The sequence below is a fragment of the Ranitomeya imitator genome, chromosome 3 (genome assembly GCF_032444005.1).
Source record: "Ranitomeya imitator isolate aRanImi1 chromosome 3, aRanImi1.pri, whole genome shotgun sequence".
Taxonomy (NCBI): Eukaryota; Metazoa; Chordata; class Amphibia; order Anura; family Dendrobatidae; genus Ranitomeya; species Ranitomeya imitator.
In genome coordinates this window covers 328,758,644-328,773,464 of record NC_091284.1, presented here as the reverse complement: position 1 = coordinate 328,773,464, position 14,821 = coordinate 328,758,644, and the positions used below count along the sequence as shown (strand labels likewise).

At 51.8% G+C, this 14,821-nt stretch overlaps 1 protein-coding gene across 1 annotated transcript in view; it reads left to right on the top strand.

The window, feature by feature from the left end:
* The first annotated feature begins 200 nt into the window (after window positions 1-200).
* The window catches only part of GMEB1 (glucocorticoid modulatory element binding protein 1), a 55,548-nt gene continuing 40,927 nt past the window's right edge, over window positions 201-14,821 (top strand). Inside the window, exons 1-2 of the mRNA XM_069756705.1 lie at window positions 201-553; window positions 719-877. Of these exons, the coding sequence (XP_069612806.1) occupies window positions 750-877 (128 nt within the window). The 5' untranslated portion in view covers window positions 201-553; window positions 719-749. The remainder of the gene's footprint in view (window positions 554-718; window positions 878-14,821) is intronic.

Genomic DNA, 14,821 nt, shown 5'->3' with positions numbered 1-14,821 from the left:
CCTGCTCCAGCAGCTCCGATCCGGTTACATCGGAGGGGATGATCCTCGCTCCAGCAGCTCTGATCCGGTTACATCGGAGGGGATGATCCTCGCTCCAGCAGCTCTGATCCGGTTACATCGGAGGGGATGATCCTGCTCCAGCAGCTCCGATCCGGTTACATCGGAGGGGATGATCCTGCTCCAGCAGCTCCGATCCGGTTACATCGGAGGGGATGATCCTGCTCCAGCAGCTCCGATCCGGTTACCTCAGCACTGAGCTGTCTAGAGCGGAGTTGGTAAAATGAGGACCTCGAAATATCAACTCCAGTCTAGTCACCTCATTACTGAGCCGTGTGGGGCCGAAGGGCTAAACTGAGGACCTGGAAATAGCTCCTCCAATCTAGACGTAAGCGGACACTGGTCTCAGCTGCAAGGTTTCTGCACGTCACGTGATTACCAGAGGACCGGAAGTATCGGCGACGCGCAGTGTTGGTGTCACGCATGCGCGGCCTGCTGAGATCCGGGAATCTTGGGGTGTGGAGCTGTGAGCCTCCGTGGAGGTGCAGGCATTCAGGTGATCTTGCAGGGGGGATTGCTGCCTAGTCTCCGTGCACTTGGCACTGGCTGGGCACCCTAAGGAGGATGGCAGATATACATTGTGCTGTAGTATGCCAGCACATGTAATGGGGTCTCTGAGATGAGAAGTCTGCACCTGAAGTATAATTGTATTTCTTGTCAGGTCACCGACTGGATGTAATCTGATGTGAGACATGGCGAACGCTGCTGTGACGATCCCCATGGGGGATGTAGTGGTGATCCCCAGCGACTGCACCGAAGAGGAAGATCCAGAAGATGCCAAGACGCAGGTGATCCTGCAGCTGCAGCCAATCCCCCATGGGTAAGCTGATGGGCATGACTGTATGTAGGGCCTCCTTCATTACAGGGAACTAGTGATGAGCGAGTGCACGCTCGGGGTCTCCCAGTATTTGTGGGTGTTCGGAGATTTAGTTTTTGTCTCCGCAGCTGCATGATTTATGGCTGCTAGCCAGCCTGAGTACATCATGGGGTTGCCTGGTTGCTAGGGAATCCGCACATGTATTCAGCCTGTCTAGCAGTCGCAAATCAAGCAGCTGCCGCGATGAAAACTAAATCCCCAAACGATAACACTCGGAAATCACCCGAGCAACGAGTACACTCGCTTATCACTAAAGGGAACCCATCGGGGCCCCAGGTGCTGTTAAGTCTCCACTGTTAGGTCGTGCAACCTTATTCCTGCATTAAAATGTGTTTCTTGTAGTATTTAAATGCACTTATTTGTGTAAAGTCCTCCTGTATACCGTCAGGCAATATGTAAGCTAATATTGGCTAGTCCGGAGGGGTCTAATTCTCTATAATCACACCCCCAGGGGGAGGATTGGTCTGGAGAGGTAAACACCCCTTCGTGCTAGTTAGTATATATTTGCATATTGTCTGTGGCAGTATAGAATTGATTTTGTTCGAATCGCTGCAGATAAACAATACAGACCAAAAGTTTGGACACACCTCACTTAAAGATTTTCCTGTATTTTCATAACGATGAAAATTGTACATTCACACTGAAGGCATCAAAACTACGAATGAACACCTGTGGAATTATATACTTAACCCATTCCTGCCATTGGACATACTATTCGTCCATGTGGGGTGGGCCTTACTTCCCAAAGACGGAATAGTACGTCCAGCGCAATCGTCCGCGCTCATGGGGGGAGCGCGGCCGGGTGTCAGCTACCTATCGCAGCTGACATCCGGCACTATGTGCCAGGAGCCGTCACGGACCGCCCCCGGCACATTAACCGCCGGCACACACGATCAAACATGATCGTGTTGTGCCGGCGGTATAGGGAATCATCGCGCAGGGAGGGGGCTCCCTGCGGGCTTCCCTGAGACCTCCGCAGCAACGTGATGTGATCGCGTTGCTGCGAGGGTCTCTTACCACCTCCTCCTCCTTGCAGGCCCGGATCCAAGATGGCCGCGGCATCCGGGTCCTGCAGGGAGGTGGCTTCACTGCGCCTGCTCAGAGCAAGCGCCGGGAATCATAAGAAAAGTGCACGTCAGATCGCTGATCTGACACAGTGCACAGCAAAGTGTCAGATCAGCGATCTTACACTATAACATGATGCCCCCCTCCTACCCGGGGCAATATTATAGTGTAAAAAAAAAATATTCCAATGTGTAAAAAAATAAATAAATATTGTTCATATAAATAGATTTCTTTATCTAAATAAAAAAAAAAAAAAAAATTACACATATTTATTATCGCTGCGTCCGTAACGACCCCACCTATAAAACTATATCACTAGTTTACCCCTTTAGTGAACACCGTAAAAAAAAAAAAAAAAAGAGGCAAAAACACTTTATTCTCATACCGCCAAACAAAAAGTGGAATAACACATGATCAAAAAGACAGATATAAATAACCATGGTACCGCTGAAAACGTCATCTTGTCCTGCAAACAACGAACCGCCATACAGCATCATCAGCAAAAAAATAAAAAAGTTATAGTCCTCAGAATAAAGCGATGCAAAAATAATTATTTTTTTCTATAAAATAGTTTTTATCGTATAAAAGCGCCAAAACATAAAAAAATGATATAAATGAGGTATCGCTGTAATCGTACTGACCCGAAGAATAAAACTGCTTTATCAATTAAACAGTATAAACGCCTCCCCAAAAAGAAATTCATGAATATCTGGTTTTTGGCCATTCTTCCTCACAAAAATCGGAATAAAAAGCGATCAAAAAATGTCACGTGCCCGAAAATGTTACCAATAAAAACGTCAACTCGTCCAGCAAAAAACAAGACCTCACATGACTCTGTGGACTCAAATATGGAAAAATTATAGCTCTCAAAATGTGGTAACGCAAAAAATATTTTTTGCAATAAAAAGCATCTTTCAGTGTGTGACGGCTGCCAATCACAAAAGTCCGCTAAAAAACCCGCTATAAAAGTAAATCAAACCCCCCTTCATCACCCCCTTAGTTAGGGAAAAATTAAAACATTAAAAAAAATGTATTTCCATTTTCCCATTAGGGTTAGGGCTAGAGGTAGGCAGGGGTGGATTAAGGGTAGCCAGGGCCCCGGGCTGTTCACACTGTGGCCCCCCCCCCCCCCCTCCCGGTCATGTGACGGGGGTCATGTGACGGGGGTCATGATATACCCGAACCAGATTTTTCCAGAAAAATGGCCGGGCCCTACTCTGCTGTAACCTATTAAATATTTGTTAAAATCAGCAATACAATTTAGGTATATTTTGACCAATAATATCACATACAAGGAACAAATACCACCGCCCCATGTCAAGACCACATATTACCACCACTTGGTGACCAAATAGCACATACAAGGGACAAATACCACAACACCATTTCCAGACCACATATTACCACCACATAGTGACTGAATACTACAATACCGATCAGTAATAAAAAAAAAAAAACAAAAAAAAAAACTCACAATACTATCACCATAAGTGCCAGTATTCACAGGAGATCTGTACTTAGTATGCAGTGTCTGTGTAGAGGTAATACAGAGATCACTGGTGGTATTATACACAGGAGCTCTGTATATAATGTATAGGTAATACAGTGATCACTGGTGACATTGTACACAGGAGCTCTGTATATAGTATACAGTGTATAGTGTCAGTGTATAGGTAACACTGACTCACCAGTGACATCTCTAGTGAAGTCCTTCATCTTTCATCCAGCACAGACCGCCATCATTTCTTCCAGCCAGGACTCGTTTCTGCAGGAAATAACAGTTATCTCGAGCTCCGCTTGCAGAACACATTACTTAATTTTTCACAACTTCTACATTACACCACATGAAGAAAAAAAGGCGATATAGTGTCACTCTGCACAGTAACAGGATCGCCCCCCCATTTAAAACCGTGTCCCCAAAAAATAAAATAAATACATCACTGCAGTAATAATATCCCTTAATTAGCCCCTATGGTAATAATATTCCCCATCCTGGCCCCGTGTGTCTCATTCCTGGCTCCAGCCATATGTTCTCGCATCCTGCCCTTATGAGTATCCATTCTACATTTCTACCCTATATGATCTCCCCATCTGTCTCAATCGTATCCATTTTGCCCCATGATCCAATCCTGCCCCATGTCTTTCATTTTGCCCCGTGCCTCCAATCATGCCCCGCATCTACATTCTGCCCATGCCTCCAGTCCTGCCCCCAGTGTGTCCAGCATTGCCCCCAGTGTGTCCGACTCCAGCATATTGCCCCAGTGTGTCCAGCATTGCCCCCAGACAGTGTGTTCAGCAATCTGCCCCAGAGTGTCCAGCATTGCCCCCAGACAGTGTGTCCAGCAATCTGCCCTAGCGTGTCCAGCATATTACCACCAGTGTCCAGCATATTACCACCAGCGTGTCCAGCAATCTGCCCCAGCGTGTCCAGCAATCTGCCCCAGCGTGTCCAGCAATCTGCCCCAGCGTGTCCAGCAATCTGCCCTAGCGTGTCCAGCATATTACCACCAGTGTCCAGCATATTACCACCAGCGTGTCCAGCAATCTGCCCCAGCGTGTCCAGCAATCTGCCCCAGCGTGTCCAGCAATCTGCCCCAGCGTGTCCAGCAATCTGCCCCAGCGTGTCCAGCAATCTGCCCCAGCGTGTCCAGCAATCTGACCCAGCGTGTCCAGCAATCTGACCCAGCGTGTCCAGCAATCTGACCCAGCGTGTCCAGCAATCTGCCCCAGCGTGTCCAGCAATCTGCCCCAGCGTGTCCAGCAATCTGCCCTAGCGTGTCCAGCATATTACCACCAGTGTCCAGCATATTACCACCAGCGTGTCCAGCAATCTGCCCCAGCGTGTCCAGCAATCTGCCCCAGCGTGTCCAGCAATCTGCCCCAGCGTGTCCAGCAATCTGCCCCAGCGTGTCCAGCAATCTGCCCCAGCGTGTCCAGCAATCTGACCCAGCGTGTCCAGCAATCTGACCCAGCGTGTCCAGCAATCTGACCCAGCGTGTCCAGCAATCTGCCCCAGCGTGTCCAGCAATCTGCCCCAGCGTGTCCAGCAATCTGCCCTAGCGTGTCCAGCATATTACCACCAGTGTCCAGCATATTACCACCAGCGTGTCCAGCAATCTGCCCCAGCGTGTCCAGCAATCTGCCCCAGCGTGTCCAGCAATCTGCCCCAGCGTGTCCAGCAATCTGCCCCAGCGTGTCCAGCAATCTGCCCCAGCGTGTCCAGCAATCTGCCCCAGCGTGTCCAGCAATCTGCCCCAGCGTGTCCAGCAATCTGACCCAGCGTGTCCAGCAATCTGACCCAGCGTGTCCAGCAATCTGACCCAGCGTGTCCAGCAATCTGACCCAGCGTGTCCAGCAATCTGACCCAGCGTGTCCAGCAATCTGACCCAGCGTGTCCAGCAATCTGACCCAGCGTGTCCAGCAATCTGACCCAGCGTGTCCAGCAATCTGACCCAGCGTGTCCAGCAATCTGACCCAGCGTGTCCAGCAATCTGACCCAGCGTGTCCAGCAATCTGACCCAGCGTGTCCAGCAATCTGACCCAGCGTGTCCAGCAATCTGACCCAGCGTGTCCAGCAATCTGACCCAGCGTGTCCAGCAATCTGACCCAGCGTGTCCAGCAATCTGACCCAGCGTGTCCAGCAATCTGACCCAGCGTGTCCAGCAATCTGACCCAGCGTGTCCAGCAATCTGACCCAGCGTGTCCAGCAATCTGACCCAGCGTGTCCAGCAATCTGACCCAGCGTGTCCAGCAATCTGACCCAGCGTGTCCAGCAATCTGACCCAGCGTGTCCAGCAATCATCTGCCCCCAGCGTGTCCAGCAATCATCTGCCCCCAGCGTGTCCAGCAATCATCTGCCCCCAGCGTGTCCAGCAATCATCTGCCCCCAGCGTGTCCAGCAATCATCTGCCCCCAGCGTGTCCAGCAATCATCTGCCCCCAGCGTGTCCAGCAATCATCTGCCCCCAGCGTGTCCAGCAATCATCTGCCCCCAGCGTGTCCAGCAATCATCTGCCCCCAGCGTGTCCAGCAATCATCTGCCCCCAGCGTGTCCAGCAATCATCTGCCCCCAGCGTGTCCAGCAATCATCTGCCCCCAGCGTGTCCAGCAATCATCTGCCCCCAGCGTGTCCAGCAATCATCTGCCCCCAGCGTGTCCAGCAATCATCTGCCCCCAGCGTGTCCAGCAATCATCTGCCCCCAGCGTGTCCAGCAATCATCTGCCCCCAGCGTGTCCAGCAATCATCTGCCCCCAGCGTGTCCAGCAATCATCTGCCCCCAGCGTGTCCAGCAATCATCTGCCCCCAGCGTGTCCAGCAATCATCTGCCCCCAGCGTGTCCAGCAATCATCTGCCCCCAGCGTGTCCAGCAATCATCTGCCCCCAGCGTGTCCAGCAATCATCTGCCCCCAGCGTGTCCAGCAATCATCTGCCCCCAGCGTGTCCAGCAATCATCTGCCCCCAGCGTGTCCAGCAATCATCTGCCCCCAGCGTGTCCAGCAATCATCTGCCCCCAGCGTGTCCAGCAATCATCTGCCCCCAGCGTGTCCAGCAATCATCTGCCCCCAGCGTGTCCAGCAATCATCTGCCCCCAGCGTGTCCAGCAATCATCTGCCCCCAGCGTGTCCAGCAATCATCTGCCCCCAGCGTGTCCAGCAATCATCTGCCCCCAGCGTGTCCAGCAATCATCTGCCCCCAGCGTGTCCAGCAATCATCTGCCCCCAGCGTGTCCAGCAATCATCTGCCCCCAGCGTGTCCAGCAATCATCTGCCCCCAGCGTGTCCAGCAATCATCTGCCCCCAGCGTGTCCAGCAATCATCTGCCCCCAGCGTGTCCAGCAATCATCTGCCCCCAGCGTGTCCAGCAATCATCTGCCCCCAGCGTGTCCAGCAATCATCTGCCCCCAGCGTGTCCAGCAATCATCTGCCCCCAGCGTGTCCAGCAATCATCTGCCCCCAGCGTGTCCAGCAATCATCTGCCCCCAGCGTGTCCAGCAATCATCTGCCCCCAGCGTGTCCAGCAATCATCTGCCCCCAGCGTGTCCAGCAATCATCTGCCCCCAGCGTGTCCAGCAATCATCTGCCCCCAGCGTGTCCAGCAATCATCTGCCCCCAGCGTGTCCAGCAATCATCTGCCCCCAGCGTGTCCAGCAATCATCTGCCCCCAGCGTGTCCAGCAATCATCTGCCCCCAGCGTGTCCAGCAATCATCTGCCCCCAGCGTGTCCAGCAATCATCTGCCCCCAGCGTGTCCAGCAATCATCTGCCCCCAGCGTGTCCAGCAATCATCTGCCCCCAGCGTGTCCAGCAATCATCTGCCCCCAGCGTGTCCAGCAATCATCTGCCCCCAGCGTGTCCAGCAATCATCTGCCCCCAGCGTGTCCAGCAATCATCTGCCCCCAGCGTGTCCAGCAATCATCTGCCCCCAGCGTGTCCAGCAATCATCTGCCCCCAGCGTGTCCAGCAATCATCTGCCCCCAGCGTGTCCAGCAATCATCTGCCCCCAGCGTGTCCAGCAATCATCTGCCCCCAGCGTGTCCAGCAATCATCTGCCCCCAGCGTGTCCAGCAATCATCTGCCCCCAGCGTGTCCAGCAATCATCTGCCCCCAGCGTGTCCAGCAATCATCTGCCCCCAGCGTGTCCAGCAATCATCTGCCCCCAGCGTGTCCAGCAATCATCTGCCCCCAGCGTGTCCAGCAATCATCTGCCCCCAGCGTGTCCAGCAATCATCTGCCCCCAGCGTGTCCAGCAATCATCTGCCCCCAGCGTGTCCAGCAATCATCTGCCCCCAGCGTGTCCAGCAATCATCTGCCCCCAGCGTGTCCAGCAATCATCTGCCCCCAGCGTGTCCAGCAATCATCTGCCCCCAGCGTGTCCAGCAATCATCTGCCCCCAGCGTGTCCAGCAATCATCTGCCCCCAGCGTGTCCAGCAATCATCTGCCCCCAGCGTGTCCAGCAATCATCTGCCCCCAGCGTGTCCAGCAATCACCTGCCCCCAGCGTGTCCAGCAATCACCTGCCCCCAGCGTGTCCAGCAATCACCTGCCCCCAGCGTGTCCAGCAATCACCTGCCCCCAGCGTGTCCAGCAATCACCTGCCCCCAGCGTGTCCAGCAATCACCTGCCCCCAGCGTGTCCAGCAATCACCTGCCCCCAGCGTGTCCAGCAATCACCTGCCCCCAGCGTGTCCAGCAATCACCTGCCCCCAGCGTGTCCAGCAATCACCTGCCCCCAGCGTGTCCAGCAATCACCTGCCCCCAGCGTGTCCAGCAATCACCTGCCCCCAGCGTGTCCAGCAATCACCTGCCCCCAGCGTGTCCAGCAATCACCTGCCCCCAGCGTGTCCAGCAATCACCTGCCCCCAGCGTGTCCAGCAATCACCTGCCCCCAGCGTGTCCAGCAATCACCTGCCCCCAGCGTGTCCAGCAATCACCTGCCCCCAGCGTGTCCAGCAATCACCTGCCCCCAGCGTGTCCAGCAATCACCTGCCCCCAGCGTGTCCAGCAATCACCTGCCCCCAGCGTGTCCAGCAATCACCTGCCCCCAGCGTGTCCAGCAATCACCTGCCCCCAGCGTGTCCAGCAATCACCTGCCCCCAGCGTGTCCAGCAATCACCTGCCCCCAGCGTGTCCAGCAATCACCTGCCCCCAGCGTGTCCAGCAATCACCTGCCCCCAGCGTGTCCAGCAATCACCTGCCCCCAGCGTGTCCAGCAATCACCTGCCCCCAGCGTGTCCAGCAATCACCTGCCCCCAGCGTGTCCAGCAATCACCTGCCCCCAGCGTGTCCAGCAATCACCTGCCCCCAGCGTGTCCAGCAATCACCTGCCCCCAGCGTGTCCAGCAATCACCTGCCCCCAGCGTGTCCAGCAATCACCTGCCCCCAGCGTGTCCAGCAATCACCTGCCCCCAGCGTGTCCAGCAATCACCTGCCCCCAGCGTGTCCAGCAATCACCTGCCCCCAGCGTGTCCAGCAATCACCTGCCCCCAGCGTGTCCAGCAATCACCTGCCCCCAGCGTGTCCAGCAATCACCTGCCCCCAGCGTGTCCAGCAATCACCTGCCCCCAGCGTGTCCAGCAATCACCTGCCCCCAGCGTGTCCAGCAATCACCTGCCCCCAGCGTGTCCAGCAATCACCTGCCCCCAGCGTGTCCAGCAATCACCTGCCCCCAGCGTGTCCAGCAATCACCTGCCCCCAGCGTGTCCAGCAATCACCTGCCCCCAGCGTGTCCAGCAATCACCTGCCCCCAGCGTGTCCAGCAATCACCTGCCCCCAGCGTGTCCAGCAATCACCTGCCCCCAGCGTGTCCAGCAATCACCTGCCCCCAGCGTGTCCAGCAATCACCTGCCCCCAGCGTGTCCAGCAATCACCTGCCCCCAGCGTGTCCAGCAATCACCTGCCCCCAGCGTGTCCAGCAATCACCTGCCCCCAGCGTGTCCAGCAATCACCTGCCCCCAGCGTGTCCAGCAATCACCTGCCCCCAGCGTGTCCAGCAATCACCTGCCCCCAGCGTGTCCAGCAATCACCTGCCCCCAGCGTGTCCAGCAATCACCTGCCCCCAGCGTGTCCAGCAATCACCTGCCCCCAGCGTGTCCAGCAATCACCTGCCCCCAGCGTGTCCAGCAATCACCTGCCCCCAGCGTGTCCAGCAATCACCTGCCCCCAGCGTGTCCAGCAATCACCTGCCCCCAGCGTGTCCAGCAATCACCTGCCCCCAGCGTGTCCAGCAATCACCTGCCCCCAGCGTGTCCAGCAATCACCTGCCCCCAGCGTGTCCAGCAATCACCTGCCCCCAGCGTGTCCAGCAATCACCTGCCCCCAGCGTGTCCAGCAATCACCTGCCCCCAGCGTGTCCAGCAATCACCTGCCCCCAGCGTGTCCAGCAATCACCTGCCCCCAGCGTGTCCAGCAATCACCTGCCCCCAGCGTGTCCACCGTTAGCTTACAAAAAAAAACAAAAAAAAAAAGTCTCCTCACCTGACCTGGCGCTCCAGCGGCGAGCTCCCTCGTGTAGCGCACACTCGCCGGCAACTGACAATGACGTCAGACGCCGGCGACGTGTGCGCTGCGGCCGACATCAGCCGCCAGCCTCCAATTAGCTGGCGGCTGTTGTTGTTAACTATTGACGTGCGGGCGCGCGGCCGCACGTCAATAGGAAACCGCCGCAGCTCCGGAAGGGGCCCGTTGAGCAGACGAGACGGGGCCCGATGCGGGCCCCCTCTCTCTGCCCACCGGGTCCGGGGACACAAATGCCAGCAGGCATTCACCACCACACTCAGGGGCGGATTATCAGAGGGTCAATCTGTGCGGTGTGGGGGGGCCCTGGGCTACCGCCCAGATTGACCCTCTTATAATCCGCCCCTGGAGTTAGGGCTAGGGTTAAGGCTGCAGTTGGGGTTGGGGCTACAGTTAGGGTTGGGGCTACAGTTAGGGTTGGGGCTAAATTTAGGGTTTGGATTACATTTACGGTTGGGAATAGGGTTGGGATTAGGATTAGGGGTGTGTCTGGGTTAGAGGTGTGGTTAGGGTTACCGTTGGGATTAGGGTTAGGGGTGTGTTTGGATTAGGGTTTCAGTTATAATTGGGGGGTTTTCTCAATTCCAGCCAATTCTACGTTGAAAAAGTAAAACAGTGCTTCTTCCCTTCCGAGCTCTCCCATCCGCCCAAACAGGGGTTTACCCCAACATATGGGGTATCAGCGTACTCAGGACAAATTGGACAACAACTTTTGGGGTCCAATTTCTCCTGTTACCCTCGGGAAAATACAAAACTGCGGGCTAAAAAATAATTTTTGTGGGAAAAAAAAGATTTTTTATTTTCACAGCTATGCGCTATAAACTGTAGTGAAACACTTGGGGTTCAAAGCTCTCACAACACATCTAGAGGAGTTCCTTAGGGGGTCTACTTTCCAAAATGGTGTCACTTGTGGGGGGGTTTCTACTGTTTAGGTACATTAGGGGCTCTGCAAACGCCATGTGATGCCTGCAGACCATTCCATCTAAGTCTGCATTCCAAATGGCGCTCCTTCCCTTCCGAGCTCTCCCATGCACCCAAACGGTTCCCCCCCACATATGGGGTATCAGCGTACTCAGGACAAATTGGACAACAACTTTTGGGGTCCAATTTCTCCTGTTACCCTCGGGAAAATACAAAACTGGGGGCTAAAAAATAATTTTTGTGAAAAAATATGATTTTTAATTTTTACGGTTCTGCATTATAAACTTCTGTGAAGTCCTTGGTGGGTCAAAGTGCTCACCACATCTCTAGATAAGTTCCTTAGGGGGTCTACTTTCCAAAGTGGTGTAACTTGTGGGGGGTTTCAATAGTGGACAGCACGGTGGCGCATTCACTCAGGACAACATCTGCAAAGAGTTTGTATGTTCTCTCTGTGTTTGCGTGGGTTTCCTCCGGGTACTCCGGTTTCCTCCCACATTCCAAAGACATACTGATAGGGAATCTAGATTGTGAGCCCCATCGGGGACAGCGATGATAATGTGTGCAAACTGTAAAGCGCTGCGGAATATGTTAGCGCTATATAAAAATAAAGATTATTATTATTATTATTAATGGCTCTCCAAACGCAACATGGCGTCCCATCTCAATTCCAGTCAATTTTGCATTGAAAAGTCAAATGGCGCTCCTTCGCTTCCGAGGTCTGTCTTGCGCCCAAACAGTGGTTTACCCCCACATATGGGATATCGGCGTACTCAGGACAAATTGTACAACAACTTGAGGGGTCCATTTTCTCCTGTTACCCCTTGTAAAATAAAACAAATTGGAGCTGAAGTAAATTTTTTGTGAAAAAAAGTTAAATGTTCATTTTTATTTAAACATTCCAAAAATTCCTGTGAAACACCTGAAGGGTTAATAAACTTCTTCAATGTGGTTTTGAGCACCTTGGGGGGTGCAGTTTTTAGAATGGTGTCACACTTGCTTATTTTCTATCATATAGACCCCTCAAAATGACTTCAAATGAGATGTGGTCCCTAAAAAAAATGGTGTTGTAAAAATGAAATTGCTGGTCAACTTTTAACCCTTATAACTTCCTAACAAAAAAAATTGTGGTTCCAAAATTGTGCTGATGTAAAGTAGACATGTGGGAAATGTTACTTATTAAGTATTTTGTGTGACATATCTCTGTGATTTAATTGCATAAAAATTCAAAGTTGGAAAATTGCAAAATTTTCATAATTTTCGCCAAATTTCCATTTTTTCACAAATAAACGCAGGTAATATCAAAGAAATTTTACCACTATCATGAAGTACAATATGTACAAGAAAACAATGTCAGAATCACTGGGATCCATGGAAGCGTTCCAGAGTTATAACCTCATAAAAGTACAGTGGTCAGAATTGTGAAAATTGGCACGGTCATTAACATGCGAACCACCCTTGGGGTAAAAGGGTTAATGAAAGAAAATACCAGACATATAAATGACACAGGAATTTTTTAGTTGCACACAATGTGAACTAGGTTTCACCACAGCCCTGCCTTTGAATGTACTACCTATGTTCCCACAAGGACTCGGAGGCATAGCTAGAGTTTCGTTTCGGGGGGCGAAATTTCTGAGCGGGCCTCTTACAGGTAACCTTGATTATAACTGGGTGATACACCCTAATAGTGGATGTAGGAGAACCTAAGCAGATGACCAAGCTGTGGCTGAAAATAATTTCTATACAAAAACCAACACTGATTTTACCACCCTTTTGTCAGTTGTAGATACCAGTCCTGCAGAACATACAAGATCACAGTACAGTTATAGATGGTGACTAACTGCTGACGTTCTTTCTGATGGAGTCGTTCACTTTTCCCTTTTTAATAATGTATCGAGTCTTCCCCTTGTACAGCTCCCCTATACGCAGTATGATGCTCTTTTATACCCAATATAATGCCCAATTCACTGTATATATACTGACCCCATAGTATCCCCCAAACTGATGGCTCAACACCATATGCTGGCCTGTCACTGTAATCTCCACACTGTATGATGGCCCCCTAGATAGCCTCCATATAGTATAATGCACCTGATAGTCCTCTACGTAGTGTAATGCACTCCCCATAGGCAGAGTCTATATTGTATAATGCACCCCCTATAGGCAGACTATATAGTATAAGGCAGCCCCCGTATAGGAAGACTATATAGTATAATGCAGACTCTATAGTGTAATGCAGTCCCCACAGGCAGGCTATAGTGTAATGCAGCCTCCCATAGGCAGACCATACTGTATATTATAATGTAGCTCCCATAGGCAGACTCTATAGTATAATGCAGCCCCCACATAGGCAGACTGTATAGCATAATGCATCCCCCCATAGGCAGACTATAGTATAATGTAGCCACCCATGGCAGAGTCTATAGTATAATGCAGCCACCCATGGCAGAGTCTATAGTATAGTGCAGCCACCCATGGCAGAGTCTATAGTATAATGCACTCCCCATAGGGAAACTCCATATAGTGTAATGCACTCCCATAAAAAATAAATTCAATACTCACCTCTCCTCCTCGTTCCTCCGCTGCTCTGAGCGCCCGCACATCTCCGAACATCGGTCTCCTATTAGTGACATCATTGCGACCCATGTCGATGTCTGTGACGTCAGACGCTGACAGGGAGGATGATGGGACAGGGAGTGTATTGCTCCCTCTCTCCTCAATGCGGTCAGCAGTATTGGCATTTAGCTGATACAGTTGACCTTTCGATGACAGGCGGGGAGCCCACTGCTGCCACTGGGGCCCCCCAGCCTGCTCAGGGGCCCCATTGCGGCCAGGTGGCGGAGCAGGGAGATTGATTCTCCCTGCTCAGCCACTGAATGTAACTGTATCCTCGTGCTGTGCACGCCAATACAGTTACAGTAGGGTACATCAAAGAGGAATGCTGCCTAGACCAATGGCAAAAGCTTCCAAAATCAAAATACCATCAAATAATAGAACGATGAAGCACCAAGCCATAAAATAACACAATTTTATTAAATCAAAATATTTAAAAAAAAATACATACAAAATTATTATAAATATATTTTTTAGTACCTAGTGGGAATAATACTACGCAAATAAAAACCACCATATAAAGGCAAAGTGATGCTGATGGGAAAAAATGCGGGAACATAGCATATTTTAAAGAAAATGTTTCAGTTGATAAAATGACAGTCGGGGTTTATAATTGCACAAAGGGTAGTGGGAGCCAAACTACCAGGCTTCCCACAATGTTTGAACCCCAAAGAGACTGGCCTCTAACATGTACAAAATATTCCAAAAATGCATCCAAGATATACACAGGGAAAGGCAATTTGTAAAGAGCCTAAGTAGGCTTATAAACTTCTAAGTGATTACTCTGGTACGGTAGCCAGATATCCTAAATGTGGATGTAATATTCCAAGGAAACATGAAGGGACATTACCTTTAAGCGGTGGTGGCACCCCGACACGCGTTTCACGTATAGCTTTTTCTCAGGGAGAGTGCGTGACTTCTATAGTGTGCCTGCTGTTTTATATAGTGCTCTTTCTAATCATTGGTGTCAGCGGTTGAATTGCGGCGCTTCCGCCGGTGAAACTGCATGACGTGGATGCGTGTCAGCGTCATGTGATGTCTGGCGACACCCCTGCCCGATGTGTTAGAGCGGGGTGTGGACCAGGCACCAGCTGAGACGCGTCTCCACGGCGACTCCAAAGCAGGAAACAGACGGAAGCACACACCGCATGTTTGTTCCATTTGCTGCTTTTAACCTTTTTTCTCGTAATCTTTTTACTTTAATTAGTACCTTGCATTTATATGTACCATACTTACCTGTTGGTTCCGTTGGTGCTGGGTTGTGGGTGCGTTTGGCCTCCG